Genomic DNA, 19530 nt, shown 5'->3' with positions numbered 1-19530 from the left:
TTTTGGAAAAAGTTAAATTTTGCTTTTAGTTGTCATTACAGTTGGGTCCTTCCTAACCTTCCAAAAAAAAAAAAAAAAAAAAAAAAAAAAAAAAAAACATGTGACTCTTAAGGATGAAGATACGGATATTTTGTGGTAACATTTGAACATGTGTCAACTGCAATACAAAAAGAACTTCGCCAGAAGAACAGTAGACCACAATAACTCTGTTTATCTAACTGGCTCCACACACAAGTACATATTTTTTAATTTTGGGTAGTAATTTTTGTAAGTGCGATGATGGTAGTATTTACAGCATATCGATGGTGAAACTGCAGAAATGTGTACCTTGGTTTGTGGCAATTTAAACATCCTATCTGTCTTTATTTCCGACATGGAAAACTACTAAACGACATTTCTTGAAAAGTTCGGTGATTTTTCTTCTTCACGTAAAGAATACTCAATGAAAATTTCAAGCCATGATGTTGGCTCAGTCTCCCTTTAAGAAATAAAATAAGAGCGGAGATGTGGAAACACCACAAGCAAGATACACATTTTTGTAGTTTCACTGCCAATATGGTAGCTATCTCTATAACTACAGACTATTAGGTCATGAATTAAAAGACAAAGAATCGGCACTTTAAAAAAAACATCAGTAGATAGAGGAAAAACAGTTCCGCTGATTGTATCATACTTAATCAACCAAAGTTTTGGGACGATGCACCCATTTTGTTTGCGTTCACACCTAATTCAACTGACTTACCGATTCGCCTGTCACATTATTTCATCCGATAAATTAGTTGGTCTGAATGCAAATATTGTCCCATCAACATTTGCCCATTGCAGTGATTAGCCCAAGAAAATAATTATTGTAATAAAACATTACATACAACAAGCTTTTGAGAGAACTCACCTTAAAATCAGAACAGAAAATAGAATAGATAAAGTCAACTTTCTGTAAATGGGCGTAAACTCGATTGGACCTCTGATTAGAGGGAGAAGGAAGGGACCCAAGACGACAGGCAATCCTTGAGTGAGGTACCAATGAAAGGAATGCGACCCGTAATGCACTCCAATATTATGAAAGATGTTGAACCAAAAAAAGTTGAAGCTGGTGAAGACCAGGCTACCGTGAAGATATGAGTCCAACAGGGTTGAGATGGTGAGGGCTGTTAAACTGAAACAGAGAAAAACTATGGTTAATTTGATTAAAATTTGAACTTTAAAATAGAGGGCTTCAGACAACTATTATTTTTCATTCCTTGTCCTTAATTAAGGCAACATTCTTTGTGACTGTTCAAGGAAAAGGGACTTTCATCCCTGGAAGTAAAATTCTCAGTGAGAAAATCATTATTGAAGAATCGATTAAAAAATCAGATTTTGAGATTTCAATGGAAAAATCTGTAGTTTCCTGTGAATGTTGAGAAATGAATAAGTAAATTGTGAGTAATATTATTTATTTTTTAGCTGATAGAAAGCATACAGTTACTTTTTTTTTTTCTTTTTCTTTTAAATCGAGTTATTTTATTACGGTTATTTACAGGAGGAACTATGGTGGACAGGCCATAGCCCGAAGGCCTTTGATACATACTAAAATGAAACCTATCTGTTTTATTTACATTATTTTTATTTGTTTCCCCCCTTGTGTTTAATTCCCTATACAGTTACTTTGTAATTTGGCAATTTCAAGCACTAAACTTTGAGAATGAGACTTTTTAATAATTTTTTGAATTAGGAAAAATAAAAGATATACAATTGTGAGTGGAAAACTCAAAAAAATAAAACAAAAACAAACAGACTAACTAAGTAGGTAAAAGAAATAAATAAAAAGAAATCATAGACATAATTTAAGGTGAATTTAAAAATACACACAAAGCTCATAAAATAAGAGGAAAAACTGACGCATTTTTGAGATACGTGAGATGCCTGTCCCTTATACAGGAAATGTTCCAAAACAATTATACTTATTACAATTAATTTATTGTATTAATAGTAATTAACTACTTTTAAATTATTTATTAAATTAATTAAATACCTGGCTGTTCCAGCCATAAGCCTATCATGGGCTTCTAAATACAAAAATTGATGGTCTAAGTTCGAAACTGTGTGTCTCTGTTTGCAGACTTTTTGTCATATTTTATTTTTCCTTTGGAAAACTAGTCGACATCATTTCAACTTCCTTGATTTTTCGACTCTGTTAGCAGAATTTTCTGGACCAATTTCAAGCCATAAAGTTAACTTGTTTCTCTTCAAGAAAATAAAATAGGCCCCAGAAATTTGAAACGCCTTATGGAAATGATTGAACTTACCACTACATTCAGTATAGTAAATTCTGTATTTTTTTTTCTTCTTTTCTTTCACTTTCTATCACAAAAAGTTAAGTTGATTCGATTACTGATAGAAATTTTAATAAACTCACCCAATCGGCAAATAAGATGTGATCAGAGCTGCCAAACTATTTTCAACTTCTAATAGGTGGAAGACACATAACGGTAGCCATACGATTGCGGCAGTTGGGCGCATTAAACACAGGAAACTTACAAACCACAAAAACCGAGAATCTAAAAGGAAAAAATCAAAATCAATTGTAAAATTGATGCTGAGGCTGGATATGAGTAGAATAAATGACAATACTGAAAAAGAGGAAAAAAACTTTTCATGAAAGAAAAAGTCATTTCTAGTCATTCTTTACTTTTTTTTTAACAGAACTAGTCGATATAATTTCTTAAAAACTTCCTTGATTTTTCTTCTCTATAGCAGAATATTTTGAAAAAATTTCAAGCATAAAGTTGGCTTGTTTCTCATCAAACAAATAAACTAGGAATGGAAATTTTGAGACACCGCAGTTAAGCCACGTAGTTCCGCACTTTGGCCATCGATGTTATTTTTAAAATGAGTTAGAAATATTAGGTCCTTATGCCAAAAAGTGGTCCATTCAATCTCCAATAAGCTGTATTTTTAGATAAGTTCAGTACAAACCTGGTCTGTGTTGTTTCTTAAAAGGATAGTAAAGTAAAGCGATTGCAGTGACATTCAATTCAACTGTGTTAATTAAGGTCCGCGTCGAACAGAAGGCTATAAACCAAGAAGTGTAGTATGCATAAAGTGCAAAAGCCCCTTGCTTCAGGTTTGTTTCCCGTCGAACCCATTCTACAAAACATGAGTCAGCATAAGCACTGAAAACAGCCTGAAGGATCCGAGGAACATTAGTCTGCAAACGGAAAAAAAAAGATTAACTCTAACATATTTCAAACAATGAAGATTAAATAATTCTTGAGTCATTTCAACATGATAAGAACTTTAAAGAAAAAAAAAAGAGGACCCTGATCACCTCAAAGCATTGAGGACAAAACAAATGAAAATGGACAGGAACGATTCCCTAGAATACAGTTCAGATGGAAAATGGATGGAATATCACAAACTACATACTTTGATCAGTTTCAGGTGGAAGAATGTTATTCCATTCCTCAAATTCAAAGAACCACTGATCTTCAGATTCAATTACATCTCCAGACAATTATGTGTTAAAAGTTTAGAGATTTCTTTTTAAGCTTACCGACATTAATAATTGGGGGAAAGCTTTGACCTTGCTAAGTCAAACGTGCTTGGATAAAATTCTAAGCTTTTCAATTCAGCTATCAATATTTTCTCTGATTGAATAATTGAATATTGAGTGCTGACTAAAAAACCGTATTACCAAGAGGAAAACGGAGTCCAGATGCAATACTCGAAGAATCTTGTAAATAAGGGAAATGAAAGCAACATATGCATAACTTCTGATGCCATACTGCCACTCCCACGTCAAATAACCATTCCTGGAAAAATAAATACAATAATTTTTCAATTTCTTTATTTATCACAAATTAACTAAACAGTAGGTACCTACAAAAAGAAATTTACACTAACAACATTGTTAAGAGCTAATTACCAGCTATTCCTCTAAACTAATGATTAGTGAGGGATTTTTTCTCATTAAATTCCTAGAGGTCTTTCCAAATGCATACAACCATGACAGTGCTAGAACATTGCTCTGAGGGTACCTACTCATTTTTATTTATTTTTTTTTTTTTTATTACTAAATTCCCTGGTAAAAATTGGCAATAGGAGTTACTTTCAAAACACCATAGGAGTTCTTACAGCCAGTTATAGAAAGCAATAGAAAATCATATAGCTGACTGTAGAAAGCGAAGAAAATCATACAGCCCGGCTATACGAAGCGTTAAAAAATTATACAGCCGGGCTATAGTTCAGATTGCTGGGCTTTACAGTTCCTATCGCCGGGCTGTAAAGTTTCTATCACCGGGATATACAGTTCCTATCGCCGGGCTATACAGTTCTTATTATCGGGCTATACAGTTCATCGCCATCGGCTACAAGAAATTGTATAGCCGGCTATAGAAGCTATAGAAAATCTTACAGCCAGCTGTAGGTCTATAGAATTTTGGAACACAGATCCTGCTGCCAATTTTTACCAGGGTTCCAAAAGATGTGAAAATACTACGCATACGGCATTTCTTTTTTTAATTGAGCCCAGAACCTCCTGCTGATAGAGCCAGTGCTACATTCACTGCATCACAGGAGCGTCAGTGGCATTTCCAGATGCCGCACAAAAGTCTCAGAAGAACGGAAATAAGCGGCCTGAAAATGTGATTTCATCGCCTCATCGATACTCCGGTACCGCCAACCAGCGACTCAATATAACTCCATGGATAAGTATGAGCTTCGGTAGAGCTAGCAATAGATTAGAGTATTTTTCTGCTGCAAGGCAAAAGAGATTAAAATACAAACCCAAAAACAAATTTATGGGCAACCTCCAATGACTGCCAATACTCATCGGGGGAAAACCAAGACTGGACGATGGCTAAATTCAGCAAACGGATGATGAGAGCCGCGTGAAAGGTGTGCTTGTTGATGATTACTTTTTGAAGGTATGCAATCAGCATTTTGGGGGTGGAAGCGCAGAATCGTATTAAAAAACACTGAGTACCTACACAGGTAGTGACGGTAAAAACTACTTCAGTAAAGGAAAACAAAGAGATCGAAGTGACTAAGAGATTGAATTTTTGTCAGAATGACTGTAAGGAACCACTTCAACCTTCAATGACTATTGACTTGACATTCCTGTGATTACACTTTACACTTGAAATCCAAGATTGATAACCATCGAGTTGATAAGTAACCCGTTCGGTTTTCAATTTTTTCAATTCAAAATATCAGTGTCCTTGAAATCCACCGGCTTGCTTTTCGCGCGTTTTTTGGTTTTTTCCCATTTTCCGAATTCTTCCAAAACTTTTTACGTTTCGTTGCCAACGTTCCGATTGTCCTCAAGGTAAACAAATAAACATAACCTCAAATCACATGTTTTGCTGGGTGTTATCCTGGTGTTATCGTTCCTGAAATTTAGTTGCAAACTTTGATTCATGGTTTTGTTAATTCGTCAATGTAATTTTCTTAAAAAGTTTTCCTCTCTCCTTATGTCAATTGTTTACGACTGATTTTATTTACCATGAATTTAATTCATAATGTGAAGTGTTTTCCAAGAAAAAAATTCTTTCAGACCCTCACGGCGATTGAAAATGAAAATATAATCCTCCGCAAACATTCTGCATTTTCTCCATACAGGACGAATACCAAATATTGTTTCTCTTCACCATTTACTAAAGTTTCAATAACTTACTCTCAAAACTATTATTCCACTGGTTTGCAGTTCTGCAAAGTGCCTAGAACAAATGTTTCAACAAGAACACGGCAAAGCACAAGATCTTTTTTTGAATCTTCCGGAGCAGATATCAACACCAATGTCTCAAGAGATGTCGTGATATTTGAATATAATAACGATAGACTTTTCGCGATTATCAAAGTTTTTGGAATAAGTCAAATTTTCGTATGGGGGTATCTTGCGAACACAGCTTACACCTGTCTAAAAGATGCTCCTGTGGAAAAACCTCCTCACCGTGAATTGCAGTGGTGGGAGAAAGTTAATTTAGGTGAAAACTGGGTCCGGAATGGTATCACAACGTTATGTGTCATCATGGGTAAGGAAGCCAACCAATCTAATAGTAATGATTTTGAGTAAACTTGCTCTTGAGTTTTTGAAGTTTGTCACATTCCTGAGAATAATTCTAGTCAGTAATGAAGACCTCATGACAATTCATACCTCTGTTTCCTTATGGTCTAAATTTCTCAACTCGAACAATTAGTAAAATATGTAGTGCTCTTGTGGGAGGGGGAGTGGAGAGAGCATTAAATCATTTAAGTAATTTTTATGTTTTTAGTGAAAAAAGGGTTGAAAAATAAAAAAACTAGTGTGGCCTATATCATGAATATAGCTCCTTTTTGGACTTTTCATATAAGGGTGATTTCTCAACAACACGAATAGACAAGTCCCCGTGGGTTCTGAACAACTTAGGGCAAAACGATTGAAAACAAAGTCGATAAATCTATAGAAATGATGTCCCTGAACTTATCCGTGCTGAAAGTATCATTAATTATTCTCATCTATAATAAAATGAGACCTTAAGGGCTGAACATGTCCGGTCGGTTACGCATTGCCAACCCTGTTTTGAAGCAAAAGAGGAATTTCCAGTAATACATCAGTGTTGATCATGGATTTTTGGGTAATACTTGCCGAGAGCAGACTAATGGAAAGAAAATTGCCATTATGAACTGAAATGTTTATTAATAAGTGAGAAAAGTCATTTGAAAGAAGTGTCGCCACATTTGGCAACGTATTTTAGCAGTTGTATTAAGTGCAGCGTTTATTTAGCCAGAGGGAGCCAGGAGTTTCAAAAATGTCTTAAACTTGTTCGCTGTAGTCTTCTCGACCACACCTTTACTGACAAGGAGGTGGAGGAATAGCAGCAGGTGATTATGTTGCTGTGTTTAGATATAGGGAACTGTTGATTATTGTGTAAAACTCATATGACAGTTGAATGTACTTGAACGAATGTCAACATATCTGATGAAGGCTTTAACAAACCATTACCATAAAATGATGAAAGAAGCAAGTTGTAGCTCTATCTAATAAGAATTATGAAATTCTGTTTTTCATTACTCACAGGTTTTGGCCTTAGCCTCCTTGCACATGCACTTAGCCTCCGAACAGTGAAGCAGATTATTCTGCACAGAGGTGGCAGAGATATCACCATCCATACTTACTCATCTTTTGTAGGCAACAGATTTAGAGTCCCTCTTCATATGGTGAGTATTTTTGAACCTTCCTTCTTCCTGAAACTTCCCCGATCGTAAAACTTTTCAATATGATCATGCTTTAAAGCATGATTTTCTTTGACTCATAAAAGTAAGAAGGTATTTAAAAGCATAATTTTTCCTTCGGAAAACATGATTCCATTTTGAAGTGAATTCTGTGGCTTAGAGTCAAAAATTCATAATTTGTATTTCATAAAGGGTGAGAGTCTAGTTTTTAAATTTCAAAACTAACTTCATATTTTTCTATCAGCAATGCCAAATAACTTTATCTTTGCTTGGGAAAACAGGAGCAGTGTTTGAAACTCACATTTGAGGAGCCATGTGGCCCATGAGGCTCGATTTTTAGGGGCCATCAAAGATTTTTTAGAGGCCAAATTGACTTTTTTCCCTTATATCGCTATATATTTTAGTGAAAAGTTAGACTCAAGATGTTGTAGGTGCAGAAATAGTAGCTGTAACTTAAGGAGGAGAAAAACTCCAAAAATCATCAACTAGAAAAATTAGGATTTTTTTTTGGGGGGGGGGGAACGGGGATTTTTAGAAGTCACAATTGGCGCAGAGCCTTTATTTAGGCGCCATGACTGATTTCTTTGGCGTATTTGGCGCGTTTATGCCTGTGAGTTTCGAACACTAAACAGGAGATCTATTGTTCCAGTACTGGGAAATATAGGAGGGAAATATTGGTGGTACTTAGGGCGGATTTTATGTTTGTGTGTTACTTAAAAAGTTTTCTTGTCCTCCTGAGAAATTGATAATTTGCAATACGGCACTTTTAGAATACCTCAATTCCTTTTTAGGAAATATTCTTAGTTTTTTTACTTTTCAATCAGAAAGTTCAATGAAATACCTAGGTAGATATTTTTTCAATGGGTCATAATCGATTTTCTTTTTGTTATTTTGAAAAATTTCAGAGTACCTGTCTTAGAATTTAAAAAAATCCTGAAAAAGTTTAAGTTTAGTTTACTGACAATGTAAAAAATTTCTTGTTGCTCAGGTCAGTATGAAATTATGAATATTTCTTAAAATGTTCAACCCATGTTTCATATTTTCATTTTATGATCTTTTCTCATTTGAAGGTGAGCTGTTCTGTTAGTCGTAAAGGTTCACCCCATCACCTTCCTTTGAAAATCAAAGGGAAATGGTTTTATTTCACATTAGACTCAAGAGGAACGTACCCTCATCCTACTCTCTTCGAATGGACTGCTGGTTTGAAAAGAAGTCTATAAGCGTTAGTAATTTTTGTCCTCAAGACTCTTGGTGAGATTGTTAGTTTACTTCCTCTTCATGTTTTGTGTATAATAAATCGTTTTGAACTTGTTTTTCATACTTGCATTTTAATAAAACGTGGTCAATCTCTGAAACATTTTTTTGTGAAAGGTGATTTCTCAGTTGCCAATGTGATGTGGCATTTTTTAAAGTTCCTGAGCGGTTTTATAAAAGAAATGTAGAAAATTTAAATTGGGGTTTTCAGATTACAGAACGACAGAATAAAGTAAGCCCCACAAAGTCAATTCAACATCCTAAGTCAATGTTTTGGAAAGAAAATTAGCAATTTTCAATATCACTCATCTGTGAGTAATTATCGTTTTCTGCATTCGAACAGCTCAAACTTCCTGCAAAGGTAGTTGTATGAAACCCTATCGTTTTTTTAAGGGGAGTCGAAAACCGTTTTTCCTTCCTAAAAAATTGTTTTCAGTTTGTTTCCTAATCAAATTCTACAAACCCTCAGCTGTAATATGAAACCAAGTTTTTTTAAAAAGCTGATCATTATTGAATGAGTTGTGTAACATTTTGTGATGCACAGAATGATGCAATCCTTCTGTGTGTCCAAAACTTCAAACAGGTTTTTCTCAAATGACCTTTTCTATTTTATTTTAAGGTACACTATTCCTAAGATCTGCTGAATGGATTTTCAAAAAAAAAAATCGTTTTTTTCCTCACCTTCTTCTTTAACTACTGACAAAGAGGTTTTTCCTTCTTTTCTCAAAGAAAAATATTTGAAAAAATGAAGGAGTTTGAAGGCCTCTTTTGCTCTTTTTTTTAAAAAAAAATCATGAAAATTTCAGTTTTCATAATTTTTAATAATTCTCTCGTCTAAAACTTGGGCATAATCCAAGAAATGAAACCAAAAAGAATGTTTTTGAAAATCAGTCCAGAACCTGAGAAAAGTGTACTTAAGTATCAGTACATTTTCAATGGTGATGGTTAGGATTACTGACTTTCCTTCATTTATGTACGAATGATTATGTGCATAGCTATGGGGTAACTGACTAGAAACAAAGGAAATCTCGTGTGATGTAAAGAAAAAACTCATTAAAATAAAAAGAAACTTTAATAGGAAATCATAACAACAAAAAAGATCAAAAAGTAGTAACAACTCTTTTTTTCAATAATAAAGCCTAGATTACAATTGTGCAAGCTTTCAAGTCACTGGTTTTTCAGTCTTGAATCAAAAACATTAAGTGACAGTTATCATTGTGCAGAGGCATTTTATGAAGGAATGAAATGCCATTATCCTTTTTCAAATTTCCAAACAAGAAAAATTATTCTAAAAATTTATTTGATGAAGAGTTCTTAGAAATCAAAATTCAAAATGACTAGATTTTGAATTTTACTCTTGCCCGAAAAAGCTTGCAGGATCTTGGCCTTAGCTGAAGTTAATTCGATGTTTAAAGTAAAAAAAATGTGTATTACCAACTGCAGTGTTGCACATTTTCACTCCAAGTTTGCCTCTTTTTTTTCAAAAGAAAACTAACTAATAGTTTTCCTTGAAGTTTTCTGTAAATTTTTTTTGCACACTGAGAAAAATTCACGGAACTTTTTGAGATGTTTAGTTCACATCTCTTAAAATAACTGAAAATAATCAGAGATCATGAAACTCTGTAATGGAAGTATGCACTTCCTCACTTTAGCAATGTCCATGTGCGTATGACGCATTTGAGATATTATATACAAATCGAGTGTGAATTTGAATACTGGCCTTTCTGAGCATGCTTTTTGTTAAGACAAGTGTCAAACTTACATTTCTCAGCTGGCTTAGCAACTTGTGTCAAAGATTAAATAAACAATGTCGCCATCGCAGTCAAGGCATTGTGGGTTTGCTCTCAGAAACAAGTTCTTACACACTTGACATTCACAAATAGAGCAAAAACAAAATGAAGTTCTCTGACTTTATCAATCTGATTATTTTGGACATGATAAAACAGAGTATTGGTAAGCAAATTAAGAAGTGAAGAGGTACCCAGTAAGATTGGTACCTAAGTTTGGGTACTACCAATGTGTTTGCATAGAACCCTTTTTTTTTTAAATTAATTAGGAAGTCTAAGAGAAACAATTTGAGAAAAAATAAAAGCATCCCTGTCATATTGCTCTCATCTCAAGAGTATTATTTGTATGTTTTTTTGCCCTACAAAAATACACAACAACAATATGAGTAAGAATAATAACATAAGCAAACAAATAGATTTTGTTTCACTGTTTTAAAAGCACTAATGAGTTTGAAGAATAGGAGTCAGTTTAAAGAGTTTGCAGAAAAGTCTCCTGTATCTTGAGTTTACTCATTTTTGAGCCCACTAAAGGTGATAATCAATTGGATTGCATTTTGCAAAAAGGAACCACTAACATTGCAATGATGCTAAGATTGTGCAACTTCATCTTTTGCAATGAAATTGCGGAAATCGTGAAAAACTATGAAATTTAGATGGTAATTTTTGTCTTAAATTTACAGTTTTTAGCGAGTAAAATAGAAACTATTAATGGGTAATCGGGTTTTTCCTCCAAGTCAAAAGAAGTTGCACAATCTTAGCTACATTGCAATGCTAGTGGTTCGTTTTTGCAAAATGCAATTCAATTAGTCAGGACGCTACTGAGGCTATCTGAACTATTGCCACCGATATCTGAAAAGCAATTGGCACAAGAGGTGACATGCCCCCAAATGCATTTTCAGTCTGTGGTCAAAATCAGAGTAATCATTGATTCGGCTGCTTTAAGAGATTAACGCTTGACATTAAATGTTTTATTAAATTCAGGGAATACCTCACCTTGTTTCTATGCGCTGCAACAAGTAACACATTGTTTTTTTTTTGCATAAGAAGCAAAACTTTAGCCATTTTCTCACCCATTTTTCGAAACTACAATTTTTCAGTTGAAATAGTGTGGGCTGTCCCAACATTAATTTTTAGTTTACCTGCTATCTTTTTGTCATACTTTCAACAATCATGCAACACGCACGCATGCCTTACGCACGCCTCACGTTTTTAGACGCTGGCAACACCCAAGAGCAAGTGGGGCTATAACTCTTCTTCACTGACTCTTTTATGACCACCCTTAAACTGATATATCAACTTATAGACCGTGGTCTTTTTATATGATTGCCATATGCTACCTTTGACAAGTTAAAAAATTCCTTAGACTTTTCCCTCAAAGAACAAGAAATTTGATGTTTGTGCGTTGGTCTCTCAACGCAGTTGAATTCACGATCACACTAATTTTGACTACAGACCACAACTGCGCCCAGAACATGTCATTTGTGTAGGTTCTGGATCAGATTGGTGACGATGATTCAGGCAGCGTCCTAGCTGATAGGTTTTTACATTTATCCAAACCAAACGTGACAAAGACTTGTGATAGGCGACTTTTCTATGAAGTCTTTGAAACCAACCTCATAGGTTTCAGTATGATTTGTCTCTCATTTTTATCTCCACGATGAATCATTTGTTAATTTAGTTCTTGATTTATTTCCATCATACCTCACACAGATCAATTCTCAGAATATAACTTAAAACAAGTGTAAATTACGGAATTTTACGACAAGTGTTAGGGCAAATTAAACAAATGACTTTTCGATTGCTTCAGAAGATCAGTCATATATATTGCCACACTGTAGTTAAGTGAGAGAATCAAAGTAGATAAGAATGAAAACAGCACTGTTCTAATTTCTGCGAGAAAGATTCTTGCGAGGATTCCGTTGCTGATGAACATTTGCGAGTTCGATTTATGAGGAAGTACCGATTGAGAACTGGACATACACTCTCTAATACTGAAGTTTTTTTTTAAAATTAGATTTATCTTTCACGCTGAAAACATCAAGACCTAGTTACAAATGAAAAATAAAACTAGACCAAAGCGTTTGAAATAAACAGTGTGCTACACTAACAGATTATGTAAAGGTTTTTCAATGAAAACCCATCTGAATATTTGTCAACTATTTTGTACTTACCGTTTCAATGTTTAAAATAATACAGTGGTATCATTTACATTAGAAAACTTTACGTATCACTCATTACAAAAGACACAATATAGATTCATTGGTGAAGTCAGGGAAAAACAGGAAAATTACTGGTTTCTAGCCATTTTTTTAAAATAGGCTATCTAAATTAGGGTGGTGTTTAAAATATATCAAACGAGCAAACATGATAAAACCAAAGTGGTCATTGTGTAAGTTCCTTTCTTCTTCCAAAATTATCATGGCAAATGACTGCTGATTTGTCAGAGAAGTAGTAAGTATTATCAAGTTTCAAAGAGAATATTTTCTTTTTCTTTTTTTTCTGGAGATTGGCAGCTGTAAATTGCAAAATCTTAAAAAAAAGGTTAGTTCGTAGCCCCTTTTGATCTTGTTGCGATGAATAGCCTGGAAAAGAAAAATTGATTACTCAAAACCTACACAACATGGAGGGTTAATAAATTTTAACCTATTTTATGCTGTTCTGTAAATTCGCTGACTTCAGCAACTTATCTTACATCAGACATTACATGAAAGCGTTGGTGGAATCTGTGGGTCTATCTTCCGACAGCATGTTTCTCAGTGTGATATGTTTTGAATATTTGATTCAGTACTGATGAGGTATCAGGGTCGTTTAGCCACAGGTTGGCCGCTGAGGGACTGTCCACTATTGATATAAGAGCTGAAACATTAAGAAACATTGGTTGTTCTTTGTCAGTCGGTCACATTAACATGGAAAAGTAAAACTCACTTCCAGCGCCAGAGGCTGGAAAATTTAATTTTGTCAAAAGGGTTGCCACAGCATTTGGGAAAATAATTTCAGTAACTTCTTCTTGACACATTTGGTAAAATTTCCTCACAATTGAAGATATGCCTAAATGGTTGAAAAGACAAAATTTGAATAGTTTTCAGGCAAAAATTATTGTTCAAAACGTCCAAACCACTCTAGAGAGCAAATAAGGGCAACTCAACAATTTGTTTCAGATCTTTTTGTAATTTTCCCTAAATGTTTAAAATTTCCTGGCATTTCCTCACTGTGGTAACCCTGTTTCTGGTCACTGGTTAAAACTATAAAAGCATAGGGAATTATCTAAAAATGAATAATATTCTACCACTTATCAGTATTGAGTGACGTATGTAGATTGGAAGTTAAGGTACATGAAGTCAGATGCTGACTCTTCTATACCTTACGTAGGAAATGATCCTTACAACAGGACTTTCAGATATCAACTCATGAACGGGATAGTATGAATTATTACATAGCAGTTTCCACCATTAGATGTACTTTCTTGTGAATAAGTGTTTGAATGATGTTGTTTCCAGAACCTTGATGAATGAAAATAAAAAAGATGCATGTTACGAGTTTATCAGGGTTGCCACAGAATTTAGAAAATGAAATTCCCTGACATTTCTCTGATTTCCCTGACAACTGAGGATGTGACGTATGGTTAAGAAGGCATAATTGACAATAGTGCTCAGGCAAAATTCTTTGTTCAAAATCTCAAACCCACTCTAGAAAGCAAATGAAGGTGATTTAACAATTTTTCCTTGACATTTTCGTCATTTCCCCTGACATTTCCCAGTTATCCCTAACTTTTTAAAATTCCTTGACATTTCCCGGTTTTCCCTGACAACTGAGGATGTGACGTATGGTTAAGAAGGCATAATTGAAAATAGTTTTCCGGCAAAATTTCTTGTTAAAAATCTCAAACCCATTCTAGAAAGCAAATGAAGGTGATTTAACAATTATGCCCTGACATTTCCCGAGTTTCCCTGACTGCGGCAACCCTGGTTTATAGACTGAAATTTGGGGGAGACTAAAATGTAAAAACCAGCACACCTAGGAGAGTTTTAGGATTATTGAGACCAAGGATAATTGCAGGATTTGTGTGAAGTGCTTTGTAAACAGGATCGTTGCGATCCAGCCCCATCTGTTGGCTGCTCCCTGCTCCCAGGTTGATTCCTTCCTCCAGTTTGCTTCCATCAGAAGAAACCTCAGTCTGAAACATTACACGACACACTAAGAAAATAGTTTCATGCTGTGCAAGTTTCATTTGTCGAATTACCATTCTTATGTACTGGATAAGTTAGAATCCTACAGATTGTAGCTCAGACGCTTCCATCTGGTTTTGCACTTCATTCAGTTTTGAGTAAAATAGGCCATTAGACAAGGCATTAGTCAAGGCATTAGTCAAGGCACTAGGTAACATATTTTCTTTTCAAAATTTTACAATGACAAGAAATCACGCTCACACGATGAGAAGTCTAAAGATCAACTTCTAAACAAGATATAAGAGTTTACAATTGACATTGGTTAAATCGCAAAAATACAAATGATATAATTTGTATGATATATGTTAAAATATTTGTTAGTACCTCCTTTTTTTTTTTTTTTTTTTTTTTTTTCGTCAGTAGAATATTCTGTACTAGTGCCAAGCTACATAATTGGCTTATTTCTCTTGGAAAAAATAAAATAGAAGCGTAAAATTTGAAACATTGCAATGGAAATACTTGATTTCACAATTTAGCCATTGATATGTCATCGAAATAGTTCCTAGGAATTCTCTTGAAACTGAGTTAGCTGCAAAGAATGATAAGTGGAAAATTAAAAAATACATAATAATAAATCTCCTTCAGTACATGAGCTCAATTTTTAGAATAAAAACTAAATGTTCACAGAATTTCTACCGTGTTTTTGAATGTTTGAGGTCTATGCTATAAACTCAAAACTGAAACCACAATGGATTGTTACCATCCTCAGCAAAATAATGTCAGAAGATTTGAAATAGTGCTTCAAACCTCTCCTGAAACTTAGCTTGACATAAGATAGGAGTGGTGCAAAATTTAAAAATAAATAATCACAATAGCCATAACATTGTTTATTCATGAGCTTGATTGCATGAATACAAAAAACCAGACAGAATTTCTACCTTGTCCGGTTGAATTTGATGAAATTTTTCGTGCCGTGCTTTGAACTTCTCCTGAGACTATAGTTTGATCGGAGAGAAATAGAGAAAGATAAAATAAATGATGAAAACCAACTATCAAATCTGCAAGCTTATAAAATTAGATAGACATTGTGAAAACTTACCAACTCAGATTGGTCACTGTCAGTCTTGCTCAGCAATTCTGGGGAACTGCTCCGTGCGAGGCCTGAATCGACCAGAAACTGTAGCATTTTATCGTTTCCAAGATCATTATTGTTGCGTTTTGCATTAACTGTGATACAGATTTTTAAAAGGTGGCTAATTTTTTCTGCTAGACTTGCATTGGCATTTTCCGGAGGGTCCAAATCTATACTGTTTGGAATGCTTGTGTCTGAGGCTTTGAGAGTTTCTAATGACCCATCTAACAAACATTCAAGCGCCTCTGTTGCATTTTGCCTGAAATCAATGAAGAATAATTATGTATTCGAAAGGCAAATGAAATTGCCAGGTGTGATGATTGAGCTTCAGGCAAAAGGAAAAATTCACCAGGATAGCAATTTCAGCTAAGTTGGGAGAAAAAATCGGATAATGAGGTTTTTGACGAAAAACTCGGTTCTCACCAATAAGTAAGTATCTCAAGGAATAAGTTGCAAGCAATCTGATTCATTTTCATGCCCAACAAGAGCATAAGTTGCACTATAATTTGACAATTCTCGACCTCAAACATAGTTAGAAACTTAGTTCTTTGTGGTTCCTTGTTTTGCAGGTAAGAATTATGTTTTTTAATTACAATTTCAAACATGATCAGTCATTTTTGAGTAATTTCCTCCTCTAATAGATAGTACCAGTGACTTAAAGTTGAAATTTTTCAGCACCACAATACTGATATACTTACCAGGGGGATAGTCCCATATATTGAAAACAATAAAATGGTTGAAAAAATTCAATAGTTATTTAGCTGTGGGTAAAGTGCTTTAGTTAACTGGATAAATACACTGCTGTGCTAAGGAAAAATGCCGTATGAACCTTCAGGCGTTGCCAAATTTCCTTTCATTAAACGCAAATTTCCTGGTAAACTTGTGAATATTTTCCTTCACACTTTTCAGATAATTTTGTTTGCAATTTCACCTAAAGATTCTGAAAATTTAAAGGAAAAATATTCCTAACTTTCCTCAAAAATAAACATTTTAGCAAAGTACATTTGACACCTCTCGAATGTTCATACGGTGTTCTTCCTTGGCACGGCAGTACTGTACTAGGTACTACAGTTAATAGATGGATGTATTAATTTTCACTTTCTTTCCTGATAAATGATACAATGATACAGGTTCAAGACCATTATGAGGTAGAATGAAGGAATACCTACTTTTTCAAAGCGAGAGCAGCAATGACTTGCTTCTTAGGAAATCCCATTTCCTCCAGTTGTTTGACAATTTGAGGGTCAGGAGCATTTTTGGAATGCAAGTCAAGTTTTGATACTATCACCTCGTAGATTTCATTTGCATCCGGGTTTGCTGATAAGATTCGCGATGATGTTTCAGCCAGGGAAATGAACATTCTCTGAATATCGTTTTGAGTCTGAAAGGCAAGTTGGTTCATGAGCATACATGTAAAGAAGATAGTAAATGATACAAATTAAATGTCTTGGGTAGAAAATTTATTGTGTGATTTAGAGAGCAGATGAGTCTCTCAGTTTCAAAAGAGATAAGCTGATCTTGCTTGTCTGAGAATGAGTGTTCTATTCACTGTGTTAGGAAAAAAGAAAAATAAGAAAAAAAAATCTAAAAATAACTAAGCTGATATGAGAAGTACTAATTTTCTCTTTGACGGCATTACCATAACAACATTTTCTATGTAGGCAAGATTTTAATGTCATCGGAAAAGCTGAGCACCGATGAGAAAAGAACTCGTCTCAATGAAAATTTCAAAGATCAGTTTTGAGAAAACTACCCTACTGTTAAACCAATAAATTCTAGAAAAAAGATTATCGTTCTCCATGGTTCGATATCAGAAGCATTGAAGAAAGGTATCGCAGATTAATCTGTTCTAGGAATGTGAGGCCCCTTTCGGGTGAAATCTGAATGAGGTGGTGCGCCATTTGATAACATTGCCACTAGTATGCTAGAATTCTGTAGGCAGGTTGAAATCAATAAGCGCTCCCTATTGGCTGAACCCTTGTTAGGCTACTTATTTCAAAGAATCATAATTGCACATATATTTCCTGAGAATTTTGAGAACTGGGCAAAATGTGCCTTGAAGTTAAAGTATTGTGTCGTTCCGAAGTCTGCTCTCTGAAATCTTGCATTCTGTTCGCCAACAATGAAGACCTTCTGTCATACTTTATCTTTAATTCAGATATTCATCAATGTAAGCTTCCAAAAATTTGTGTGTGATTATTTCTCTGAAATTCTAAGAAAATCAGGCATCTCATTACTTTGAAGAAATTAAATTAGAGCAGTTACTTGGGAACAACACCAGCAAAACACAAGGAATTTGCCATTAGCCATCAAAATCTTCAGTTCAGCAGACTTGTAATATTTAACATGTCTGCGGAGGAACCTTGCTTGGATAGAATTAGATGTTCAAAAGTAGGTACTAATGAAATCATATAATTTAATCCATTTCCTTAGATCCTTATATCCGTTCGGAAGATGAATTTGGTGGCCTCTAGATTCTGCAGCCTTGGGAAACTGAATTTTTACTTAGAAGGTAGCAACTTACTGAAATGAACATTAAGAACTCTAATACCTATCTAATACAGTGACACTTACATCTGATGGTCGGTGAGGCTTCGGGATAGGACCATTGGTATTTTGTGGAACTAGATGTTTCGTAGCCTTTTCGATTTCCTCCATTGTGGGACCTCTCTCATCTTCTGGTAATACTTTCTTTGGTTGGATATTTCGTTCAACAAGTAAGATTTCATCTATGGAAACAGCACAAATTATTAGGTTATTATTTAGGAATAATTTAAGTACCGTCAGATAAAATATTGTTTTAATAAGTAAAGATCTGGTTCCTACAAAAATTGCTTAGGGTTGGAATGGCTTTTACTGATTTCCTGAAGAATTGATCCCACAGAGGAGTGCCAGAATGAGGTACCTACCCATACAAGTAGATAAGAAAAACTTCTCAACAATAAGTTACTTCAGAAGAAACTTTCATTAGCTAAAGTTTTCAAGCTCTGGGCATCAGAAGTGAATTTAATGTATGAGTTGAAGATATGCAAATCAAGGAGTAAAATTATGTTGTTAGAAATAAGCATACAAAAGTAGTTAATGATAAAATAAATGTTAAAATCATTATCCGGAGCATGAGACCCTATATTAACATTGAATCAGGTCAACTTCATTAACACAGAAGAAATCAAAGAAATGTAAAAAAAAATTCGGATTTAAGTTAATAGTAGAGCTTGATTGACTGCATGGCATGGCAAACGCTACCTTTATCGCTTAAATCCTCCTCTAGGATTGTGCAAGTTCCGTTGAGAACTTTCTTCCCAGCAACGTCAACAAGGTAGTAATTTGCACTTGATTTAAGACTATCTTGGGAGTTGTAAAACCGACTAAGGATTGAATTTTTCAACTTGTCAACTGTTGTATTTACAGGCACTTCCAATGTCCACACATGTCCTTCCAGGCCAACAACAGTTAATTTAACTTTCTGGCTACATGACGGTTCGTCCTCTGCTAGCATACTATGCTTCGACGTTTCACTTTTCTCCTCATTTTTGGATTCCTTGTCACTGAAGAAACCAGAGTTAAACTTCTTGCATGCCCACGCTATCATTAATAATTGAATCAAAGGATCACTGCGCTAAATTAACACTAAAAGTTAAGTTGAATTAAGAATTCCACAACAACACCTGTCATTCATGAAATCATTCAATGTAATGTAAACAACTGGATCAGCTGATCCCCAGTCACCCCAAATCGCTGTTGCTAAATTAAAATAATATTCCTTATTTGTCACGCTTCTATCAATTTTGTTTTTTATCTCGTCACAGGAAATTGCAAATGAGCCCTTAGTTTACGTCAAATAATTTTTTTTTTTTAATTCCTCTTGAAAAACTGAATTTTTATGATGATATTCAAACAACTATTTTAATAGTGAAATGCAAATTTATACATTTGGCAACGTGAAAAATAACCAAAACAAGTATGGCGGATGGCAGAAGGGGGCGGGAATTTTTTT

General features: G+C 34.5%; 3 protein-coding genes across 3 annotated transcripts in view; 1 reads left to right on the top strand and 2 right to left on the bottom strand.

The window, feature by feature from the left end:
* The window catches only part of PIG-B (phosphatidylinositol glycan anchor biosynthesis class B), a 30901-nt gene extending 25717 nt beyond the window's left edge, over window positions 1-5184 (bottom strand). The window contains exons 1-5 of the mRNA XM_019054713.2: window positions 4768-5184; window positions 3677-3794; window positions 2959-3190; window positions 2399-2540; window positions 893-1156 (exon numbers count right to left, since the gene is read on the bottom strand). Coding sequence (XP_018910258.2) covers window positions 893-1156; window positions 2399-2540; window positions 2959-3190; window positions 3677-3794; window positions 4768-4922 — 911 coding nt within the window. The 5' untranslated portion in view covers window positions 4923-5184. The remainder of the gene's footprint in view (window positions 1-892; window positions 1157-2398; window positions 2541-2958; window positions 3191-3676; window positions 3795-4767) is intronic.
* A 147-nt stretch (window positions 5185-5331) lies between these two features.
* LOC109039302 (transmembrane protein 223) lies at window positions 5332-8512 on the top strand. The gene is made up of 3 exons (XM_019054728.2): window positions 5332-6014; window positions 7040-7179; window positions 8265-8512. The coding sequence occupies exons 1-3, from the start codon at window positions 5486-5488 to the stop codon at window positions 8412-8414; spliced, it is 819 nt and encodes a 272-aa protein (XP_018910273.2). The 5' UTR covers window positions 5332-5485; the 3' UTR covers window positions 8415-8512.
* A 989-nt stretch (window positions 8513-9501) lies between these two features.
* Kpc2 (Kip1 ubiquitination-promoting complex subunit 2) lies at window positions 9502-19241 on the bottom strand. Its single transcript, XM_019054727.2, has 6 exons — window positions 18780-19241; window positions 18108-18262; window positions 16703-16914; window positions 15501-15792; window positions 14250-14409; window positions 9502-13091 (listed from the first exon to the last, which is right to left on the bottom strand). Exons 1-6 carry the CDS (start codon window positions 19123-19125, stop codon window positions 12967-12969), a joined length of 1290 nt encoding a protein of 429 aa, XP_018910272.2. The 5' UTR covers window positions 19126-19241; the 3' UTR covers window positions 9502-12966.
* Between the last annotated feature and the right edge of the window lie 289 nt (window positions 19242-19530).

Source organism: Bemisia tabaci, chromosome 8 (assembly GCF_918797505.1).
Source record: "Bemisia tabaci chromosome 8, PGI_BMITA_v3".
In the NCBI taxonomy this organism is placed as follows: Eukaryota; Metazoa; Arthropoda; class Insecta; order Hemiptera; family Aleyrodidae; genus Bemisia; species Bemisia tabaci.
The sequence above is the reverse complement of the archived record's forward strand: the minus strand, read 5'-3'. Positions and strand labels throughout refer to the sequence as shown.